This window comes from Saccopteryx leptura, chromosome 10, assembly GCF_036850995.1.
Source record: "Saccopteryx leptura isolate mSacLep1 chromosome 10, mSacLep1_pri_phased_curated, whole genome shotgun sequence".
In the NCBI taxonomy this organism is placed as follows: Eukaryota; Metazoa; Chordata; class Mammalia; order Chiroptera; family Emballonuridae; genus Saccopteryx; species Saccopteryx leptura.
Genome location: NC_089512.1, coordinates 62,092,662 through 62,103,179, shown reverse-complemented (window position 1 = coordinate 62,103,179; position 10,518 = coordinate 62,092,662). Strand labels below are relative to the sequence as shown.

Sequence of the window (10,518 nt, the reverse complement as noted above, 5' to 3'; positions counted from 1 at the left end):
TCTGTTATGTATCGTCTGGTTATGAAGTAGCTGAGCAAGCAGAAACAGATCTCCATTTGGAAATTCAAATCTCAAAGTCACAGTGCTGAATTAAGGAAACTCTTTACAAAGATCACATCAGAGAAGATCCAGACATTAGGACTTGCATACCTTTTCAATTTGTTTTTGTTTACTGAGTTCTTTCTGTTGCTTCTCTTTTACTCTCTCTATTTCTTTTTGTTTTTCTGATGCCCTACGATCCTGAAGAACAGATGAATACAACTAATGAATTAAATATGAAATAACTTTAAAATTTAGACTTTTCAATTAATACCTTTGTAACCTTTTCAAATTATTTTCTGCATTTATATGAGAAAGTGCGTGAAGAATTTATGTTCTAGATTAGCCATTTATCCAAACTCTAAATGTCAAATCAGCAATAGTATCCAATGTTAACCTTACTTAGTAAAATCATTTTATTTATCTGACAATATTAAAAATCTTACATTACTTTAGTTAACATTCTTGGATAATTAAGTGGCTTGGATTCTTACCAGTTCTGCATGTAAAGCTATCTGTTTTGCCAGTCCAACAGAATCACAAATCTAAAAGGGGGAAAAGTAGGAAAAACTCAGGCAGTTCTCACATCAAGGTAATAATTTCAAGTATCCAAATGGCAGATGTAATTAGTTTTGTAACTCATTATAATACAGTGCTTTCAAAAAATCTGATTTAAGAATGTTACAGGCCTTGTAGTACAACCATTATGGAGGAAAGTATGGTGGTTCCTCAAAAAACTGCAAATAGAACTACCTTATGACCCAGCAATCCCTCTACTGGGTATATACCCCCAAACCTCAGAATCATTGATACGTAAAGACACATGTAGCCCCATGTTCATTGCAGCACTGTTCACAGTGGCCAAGACATGGAAACAACCAAAAAACCCTTCAATAGAAGACTGGATAAAGAAGATGTGGCACATATACACTATGGAATACTACTCAGCCATAAGAAATGATGACATCAGATCATTTACAGCAAAATGGTGGGATCTTGATAATATTATACGGAGTTAAATAAGTAAATCAGAAAAAAACAAGAACTACATGATTCCGTACATTGGTGGAACATAAAAACGAGACTAAGAGACATGAACAAGAGAGTGGTGGTTACCAGGGGTTGAGGGAGGGAGGACGCAGAAGGGAGGGAGGGAGAGAGTTAGGGGGAGGGGGAGGGGCACAGAGAAAACTAGACAGAGGGTGACGGAGGACAATCTGACTCTGGGTGAGGGGTATGCAACATAATTTAATGACAAGATAACCTAGACATGTTTTCTTTGAATATATGTACCCTGAATTATTAATGTCATCCCATCAACATTAATAAAAATTTATAAAAAAAAAAAAAAAAAAAAAGAATGTTACAGGCCCAAAACCAAGTGAAAGAAGGGGAAATAGTGAGACAGACTCCGCATGCGCCCTGACTAGGATGCACCCGGCAACCCCAGTCTGGGGCCAATGCTCAAATCAACCGAGCTATCCTCAGTGCCTGAGGCTGACACTCAGACCAACTAAGCTATCCTCAATGCCCAGGGACAACACTCGAACCAATCAAGCCACTGGCTGCGAGAGGGGAAGAGAGAGAAAGAGAGAGAGAGAGAGAGAAAGAGAGAGAAGTGGGAGAGGAAGGGGGAGAAAGAGGGGAAGAGAAGCAGATGGTTGCTTCTCATATGTGCCCTAGCCAGAGATCAAACCCAGGGCATCTGCACACTGGGCCGATGCTCCATCCACTAAGCCAACTGGCTAGGGCCTCAAATTCATTTCTGAGATAGTAACGTCTGTAAAGAATGTAGCAAGCAGCTGTTGATACCACTCTAAGCTGAAGACATCAGAAAACAGCTGATTAAGGGACTATATTGCATTCCCAGGATAAATTAATGAAGGCAGAGATTGCATTAGCTATCAATGGCTAGAAAGACATAGGTCTAAAGAACTCAGAAGGCCCAATACATCAGGTCAGCTCTCTTCAGAGCAACAGGCTTTGGTCAAGCAACTCAGCTGGGTAGGCAAAGTTTGAGTTTTTTCCAGAAATCTTACTAAGAACTTTGATTATGATATGTATTTAAAACAGAGACACAGTTTGAAAAGCCAGGTACCTTTTCTCCTTCATTGTTTGATTCAAATATATAGCAGACTGATGACAGGGTACTTTCACTTCTCCCTCCAGTCGTCCGAAGAACAAATCCAAAAAGCCTCTTATTTTCCTGGTGAGTAGCACACAAAACTACACTAGGTAATGGAAACTGCCACAGAAAACATCAGAAGCAAACATGAGATTTTACAAGCCGTTACAACAGCACTCTTAAATATAACAAGCTCGTGTTAAGTTACAAAAACATCCTAAATAGAACATTTTTCTATTTAGGTTTTTTTTCTTAACAGATGGTAATCCAAAAACAAATAATATTTGGTTTGAATTGCCAGGCAAAATAAAAGGTTGTTGAATAATGATTTTATTAGTCATTAACACACTTTACAAAGTCAAATTCAGTAACAAAGGTGGCATATATGATGAAATTACTAAATAGAAGCACATACTTCAACTATTTCAAAATAGCTAATTATAAAATAAACTCAATCATGTTCCCCTTTTAATTCCTACTATTAGTTTCTTTTTTTTTTTTAGAGAGAGAGTGAGCCACAGACAGGGTGGGAAAGTGGGTTAGAAAAGAGATAAGCAGCATCTGTGTGTAGCTGCTTCACTTTTAGTTGTTCATTGATTGCTTCTCATACGTGCCTAGACCAGAGGCTCAAGCAGAGTCAGTGATCCCTTGCTCAAGCTAGTGAGCGACCCTGGGCTCAAACCAACATCTTGGGCTCTGGCCAGCAACTTTATGATTATGTCAATAATCCCACACTCAAGCTGGCAAGCCAGCGCTCAAGCCAGTGACCTCAGGGTTTCAAACTGGGGCCCTCAGCATCCTGGGATGATGCTCAATTCAGTGCGCCACCACTGGTCAGGCCCTACTATTAGTTTCTTCAGTGTATGATATGTGCTCCCAGCTAAGGGACAAACACTATGTATCACACCAGGCTGTAATGATTCCTTAAGTTTCATGGAATGTTCAATTGTAAATTTTTTGGAGATGGCCATAGACTTAATTATAACAGCCTAAAGACCAATTAATTGATACTACCATATCTGAACCTATAGAATCGAGATTATAATAAAGATGTAATAAATGTATGTGCCCAAAGAGACTTAAAGCTTTGAACATGTAGAACTCACCGTGAGCCTTGTAACTTGTGTCTGTGGATCAATTAACCTATAATGATTAAAAATTTGGAAAACAAATTTTAATTAGGCCTAAATTATATAAACATTTTTCCTACAGTTTTTAAGGGAGAGGTTACTTACTTCAAACAATCACAAGTGACTAATAAATGTGATTCTGTCATACGAAAGATGTTATGGATGGCCCGGGCAGCTAAAATTTGGCGCATTGTTTCATAAACAACATCTGGATTGTCATCTGTTTTCACCTCCATAGAACCAAGGAATCGGACAATAAATAACTGATGGAGAATAGAATCTAAAACAGAATAAGGTATATTATTTTTAAATTCCACATTTCTTTATCTAAAGAATAAAATATACTGCCTCCTTTTAGATTTGCCAGTGAAAAATTCAACCTAGCATACGTATATAGATAATGCCTAAACACAGTGTTCAAGTTATAGGAAAATTAAGGTCTCAAATTTAAATAGCAAACATGTGCTTCAACAATTGGTGGCTCTGACTAATAAGAATTCCTTGCACTATTACTACAGCTCTTCTGTAAGTTTGAAATTAAATAAAAATAAATAGCTACCAGAAAAAGAAAAAAAAAGTTATGCTCCAGTACCAGAAGAAAACATCTGCTGTTAAGAAAAACTAAAAGGATATCTTATGCACTGCAACTGACTATGAAGTCAAAAGTGAAATATTCAACAAATTTAGGTGAATAACAAAATCTTAAGTCCAATTAAGTTCTGTTGCTTTAAGTGTACTTTGAGTAAAAAAGAAAAAAAATTGTGATTAATACAACATGCAGAACAAATGTAAACAACAAGTTCTTCACACAGTTTATTGCTGAGAATTTATAAAAAGTAAGAATACTGCATGTCTGTTTTACCTTCAGTTTCAGATTTTGTACCTCCTCCAGATTCTCCAAATGGATTTGTACGCCTGAAAAGTTTTATAAAATTACAATGGGCCACATGGAAGGAATACCTATCACCAAAACCAGAGTTAAAAACTGAGTCACAAAACTCTGTACATACATTTAAAATAAAACTCTAAAACACAACACCCTGTTAAGGAACACTGCTGATGATCATCTTACTCTGATGAAGGTCCCAGCCCTCACATTGAGTTACAGGCTGAACTCAAAGTTGCTGCATTTTAGAAAACGTGGATGGACTGGAAGTTCAGCCACACACACACACACACACACACACCAACATTATAATGAACCAAGTTGTAAAACTTCATGAATTTAAATAAACTAGGACAGAGAAACAGCTGATTTAGTTTCAATTTTAGCTACTTGTGAAAAATATCAGACATTTCCTGGGATGGTAAAAACCTCTTTTTAGATTCTCTAAGTACATGTCACAGGTTAACTATGATAATTTCAACATTTTCTAGTTTTGACCTGTACTTCTCAAGGCATATGTAATAGAATGCAAGAAGAAAAGCTAACTAAAGATAAAAGCTGCCTCCCTCCTTAGTGTGCTTGGCTCTTGCACACCCACAATGAAGGTAAAAAAGTACAATTCAAAGTAAATTTTGTAAGCAAAGAGCTAAGTGGTTCTAGATTAAGTTAACATAAAATTAACTCCCTAATACATGTCTGACCTACTATATCAAATGCTAAGTATATTTCTGTGATCAAACGTAAATTACTTTTTCTTGGTCACAGCATGTATTTCCAATTGAATATAATATCAATTCATTAGGAATCCAACCTGCTTAATAAGTAATTTGCCATAAGTCACATTTTCTTCATCCACAGCCAAAGAAAAATTTTAATGCTTTGACAAGGATATTTCTCATTATATAAACAAAAGATGGTTCATTAATAATTCATTGTATGATAATGATTTAGTACTTTCCTGGAGATTTCTTATTCTGATGAAGAGAATATTTTCTATTAAACGTATATCACATATATTATTTTCAAGAATTTAAAAAATATCATGACCTAAAGACAGGAGTGTCAGCTTTCTTCTGAATTTTTAATAGCAAATACCATAGGAGATCTGATAAGCAATACAGAATTAAATATTTTTAATTTTTATTTTATTTATTCATTTTAGAGAGGAGAGAGAGACAGAGAGAGAGAGACAGGGGGGAGGAGCTGGAAGCATCAACTCTCATATGTGCCTTGACCAGGCAAGCCCAGGGTTTTGAACTGGCGACCTCAGCATTTCCAGGTCGACGCTTTATCCACTGCGCCACCACAGGTCAGGCCTGGAATTAAATATTTTTAAAGCTAAATTATCTTAACTCATTTATCTGAAGCAAAAAACAAAGAGAAAGACCTGTCTTGATTCTTCCCTACAAAATTATGGTAGGTAATTAAAAACGATAGCACATAGTTGATGCACATGATATGTAAGAGGTGACTCTCAAACACGGAAATGGAATCATAAACCTTACAGACCATAGCACAATATTCCCATGATGCCATCACTCACCTGCCACCCTGGCCAAAGGCTTTCGCCTGCCCAGGCTGATCTTCACACACGGGAGAAATGATGTCAAACTGTATTGGGATGTTTGGGGCAACAAGAGAATCTAGAGAGAGGGCAGCTAAATTTGTAGACTCAGATCCTAAGGATCCCGAACTGCTAGTTCGAGCTGTCGATGGTCGGGATTGTCTAAGCACAGAAGAAAATAAGACAGAATTACATTTAGTTTTGAAAATTGAACACTTAGAACTATGAGAAAAGAAAATATGACTTTGTAAGTCAGTGACAAGAACAGAACAAATTTTAATAGACACGATCCCAAATCATAGCTACTTAACAATAGACTTCTAATTATTAAATTTAAAAAGATAAATCACCTCAATCTAGAGATAAACACCAGAGAAATTTGGAATCATTTATTGAGCACTCTTGCTGGTAAATTTACCAATTTGAAAATATAATTTCTATGTTATTTAGGGAATTATTTCATGCTAATCAAAGCAGCACTGCTAAAATCGAAGTGTTCACTAATATTTTTAATACCCCATACAGTTTTCTAATAACCCACCCTAAGTCTGTTAACTCACCCTGAGGGCCGGAGGCTCTCGTGCCTCTGCTGGAAAGATGGGGAAGGAGTGACAGCTTCCAGAGCTGACTGATTTACTCGTGCAGCAATTTCCTATATTTTTTTTTAAAAAAGGACTAACTTTAGTAAAGCAAGAAAACCAAAAGTTTGAATAGAACTCTCTGAATTGTCAATGTTCTTGAGTTACACATAAAACATAAATTAAAGTCACTAAATTAGTTCCAGTTCTTTGTCTTAATATTAAGATACATAATTAATGTTGCAGCATTATAATGTGTTTTCTATTCCTATAAATGTATGGGGGATCAATTTTTTTTCTATTAATATATTTATTAGAAAATATTGTTTTTTTCTTTCCATTTTTAACTATGAGATTTTTTTTGGAATAAGGTCTGTATTACTAGGACCTAGTATTACTAGGACAGGGTCTGGCATACTGGACATTCAACACATTTGCTAAATAAAAACATTTAGGAGTAGGAAATAGTCACAAAATATAAAAATATTTTATAGGCCCTGGCCGGTTGGCTCAGCGGTAGAGCGTCGGCCTGGCATGCGGGGGACCCGGGTTCGATTCCCGGCCAGGGCACATAGGAGAAGCGCCCATTTGCTTCTCCACCCCCCCCTCCTTCCTCTCTGTCTCTCTCTTCCCCTCCCGCAGCCAAGGCTCCATTGGAGCAAAGATGGCCCAGGCGCTGGGGATGGCTCCTTGGCCTTTGCCCCATGCGCTAGAGTGGCTCTGGTCGCAGCAGAGCGACCCGACCCCGTAAAGGCAGAGCATCGCCCCCTGGTGGGCAGAGCGTTGCCCCTGGTGGGCATGCCGGGTGGATCCCGGTCGGGCGCATGCGAGAGTCTGACTGTCTCTCCCCGTTTCCAGCTTCAGAAAAATACAAAAAATATATATATATATATATTTTATAACTCTGCTGCTGAAGTTTTCATTATTTTCCAGAATACATTTATACTCAGAAATATGTATATGTTTATTAATTGATAAAATTATCATGGATATTTTCAGACCAAAAACTGAAACTAAGAAAGCTTTCTATAAGAAATATTGGTAAACTTATTCTTTTATTTAAAACACCGGCTAGCTCTGGCCAGACAGCTCAGTTGGTTGGAATGTTATCCCAATACACAAAGGTTGCAGGTTCAATCTCTGGTGAGAGTACATACAAAAACAGATCGATGTTTCTTTTTCTCTCTCCCTTCCTCTCTCTCTAAAAGCAATAAATAAATTTTTTTAATTAAAAAAATATAACTTTTTTCTAGTCATCCAAATCATACGTGTTTAGAGTGGTACCTTGTAGACATGATTAAAAAAAAACAAACAAACTCTTGTCTGACCAGGCAGTGGCACACTGGATAGTGTCAGACTGGGACATGGAGGACCCAGGTTCAAAACCCCCAGGTCACTGGCTTGAGCATGGACTCACCAGCTTGAGTATGGGCTCACCTGGTTTGAGCCCAAAGGCTGCTGGCTTGAAATTCAAGGTCGCTGGCTTGAGCAAGGGGTCACTCAATCTGCAGTAGCCCCCCAGTCAAGGCACATATGAGAAAATAATCAATGAACAACTATGGTGCCGCAATGAAGAATTGATGCTTCTCATCTCTCTCCCTTTCAGCCTGTCTGTCCTTGTCTGCCCCCCACCCGCCTGTCTCTGTCACACACACAAACACACACACACACACACACACACAAGAATTCTTTCAAAATGTTCCCTTCACTTGGGCTTAAAACCTGGAAGTCATCTTTATCTCCTTCATCCTTTACATCAGTCCTGTTTGTAACTAGCCCAGTCAATTTCTTTTTACCTGTTTCTATGATTATTTCTTCTCTTTCCTCAGTGCAGACTCTCATTTCCTGCGTGAACTATGATAACTGACTCCTACATGTCCCTAGATATTCCCATCTAATCAACCATTATACCAACAGTATAATGATTTAAGACTTAGAAGGGTGAGGACTTTCTAGACAAATTAGCCTTGTTCTGCTTTAAATAAAATTAGTCCCCGCCCAGCCCTGGGAGGCGCCTTGGTTCATAGCATAGGTAGACCCACCAAGTCTGGCAGAGCAGACAGCTCCTGTCCTAAGCCAAGTCTTTTCTCAGCTACACTGCAGTATGGACCCACTTGATTCCTTCCAGAGCCTCTATACTCCTGGATTCTGCTTGTCTGTTTGGACTGCACCTATGGCTATGTCTACACTGCTGAGTTTAATCTGGTTTAATACCTTGCTACACTCAAAGTATAATTGACAAAATTAAGAGTTCAGACCACCTCACCCTAGACCTACTGAATGCATTTTAAGATCTCCTGGCGATTGGTATGTATGCATATTTCCCTTTATTATACTCTAACAAGAACCCTCAAATCCAATTATACTACTAGATTCATACCGTATCTATATTTGTGCTTTTGTTTCTGTTCTCTTATCTGCAAATCTTCTCTTTTCCTCAAAACAGACAAATCCTACCTAGCTAAGGTTTTCAACATCTCCATAGTTTTCTCTAAAAACTAAAGTCCACATTGATCTTTAATTGATTTTTAGAGAGAGAGGAATAGAGAAAGAAAGAGAAACCATGGATTTGTTGTTTCATTTATTCATGCCCTCGTTGGTTGATTCTTGTATGTGCCTTGACCAGAGATTAAACCTGCAACTCTGGCATGTTGGGATGACACTTGAACCAACTGAGTTACCCAGCCAGGGGCAAGTCCACATTGATTTTCACATTCTCAAACCTTAAACTTTTTATGTTTTCAATTACCCACTGTTTTGTATGAAATGTTAAAGTTTTAGTTTTGCCTTGCCATACACATAGGCACCTGGAGACTAGAGTACATGGCTTATTTTTTTTCTCTATCTGCCTTCTCCAATGGTGCTCAACACAGCGCTAAACACAAGGTCAGTGCCCAGTAAATATTTGTTCACTGACTGATTTCAGAATCTTTGAAATAATTTATTGTTCTAGGACCATGATGGCGAACCTTTTTATAAAAACTGCCCACTTTTGCAGTGCTGGTTCTAGGAAGACCAGATACTCATTTACATACATGATACATTAAAGCTACCCTATCAAGGGCAAATTTAAAAAGTACAGAACTTGAGAATTATGGCTTAATTTATAAAAGCTGTATTAGCCACAAAGTTATTTAATTTTGCTTGATACAGATATAATAAAATAAAATTATTACCTCTGGATTTTCACTTAAATATATTTGTTTAGATATGTTGTTTATTGTACAGATCCACTGCAAGAGGAAATAAATAGAAAAATATGATTAACATTTTTTCTATAATGCCTCTCTTCCACAGGAATGTTCAATATTTGAATGAAATATGTTTCAGGAGAAGTAACATATTTCTTATAATACCTTCCTATATATATAGCATATATATGTATAATATTTGAGGGTATAACAGAATATTAAATCTATTATTTTAACCCCCAAATTTATTTCATACAAGAAAATAAAAAAATATAGCAATCATGTTAAATTACAATTTAGTAGTCTATATTTGTCTTTTTATATCACTTCCACTTTAATCCTCACTTATCATTAACTCACTCAGATATCATTAACACCAATGCAAAAAAATTAGGAGCTAAATATATTCCTGGTGAATATATTTTACATACTTCCTTTCTTTCAGGTTTATATAAAATTAACACAGAAAACTCTCTACATCCCATCTTCTGTTTCACTCTTGAGAGTACCAGTACCTAATGAGCCTCACTAAACTAAACTATTATTCTATTTGGTAAGCCTGGCAGAGAGCAGACATTTGCCTGTGTTCCTCAGAGACCAAAGTTTTAACACCTACTCTTTTTCATGAGAAGTAAAAATAGATCGCTACATAATTGTTAACCTTGTCTTTTACCAACACAATTATAATACCAACTAAAATGGCTCAAAATCAACCTGTAATACCATTTCATTTAAGGTTATTTCTCAAGACAGTTTTGAAGTGTCAGTTCTTAGTCATAACTTACCTTCCATACTTGGTGTACTACAAGTAAAAATGGAGCCAGAAATAAAATACTCGTGAGAAAGAACAGACACTCCCAAACTTTTGTTTTTGTCTTTCATTTCCCTAAGGTTTTAAGCTTTAGTTGCTTCCTGCTGTGCCACACCTGCTGCCACTATATTCTTAATGTAACAAACACTATCTTAGAGGGTTGCTGAGAGAAGCAAGTAAATTAAACTGTCACC

At 36.9% G+C, this 10,518-nt stretch overlaps 1 protein-coding gene across 2 annotated transcripts in view; it reads right to left on the bottom strand.

Moving 5' to 3' along the window:
* Window positions 1-10,518, bottom strand: part of APPL1 (adaptor protein, phosphotyrosine interacting with PH domain and leucine zipper 1) — a 35,494-nt gene that overhangs the window by 2,415 nt on the left and 22,561 nt on the right. The window contains exons 13-21 of one of the 2 annotated variants that reach the window (XM_066351713.1): window positions 9,499-9,555; window positions 6,305-6,396; window positions 5,724-5,906; window positions 4,157-4,209; window positions 3,400-3,574; window positions 3,271-3,307; window positions 2,138-2,284; window positions 534-584; window positions 151-240 (exon numbers count right to left, since the gene is read on the bottom strand). In XM_066351713.1, the coding sequence (XP_066207810.1) occupies window positions 151-240; window positions 534-584; window positions 2,138-2,284; window positions 3,271-3,307; window positions 3,400-3,574; window positions 4,157-4,209; window positions 5,724-5,906; window positions 6,305-6,396; window positions 9,499-9,555 (885 nt within the window). The remainder of the gene's footprint in view (window positions 1-150; window positions 241-533; window positions 585-2,137; window positions 2,285-3,270; window positions 3,308-3,399; window positions 3,575-4,156; window positions 4,210-5,723; window positions 5,907-6,304; window positions 6,397-9,498; window positions 9,556-10,518) is intronic. The other variant, XM_066351714.1, reaches the window with a different exon arrangement.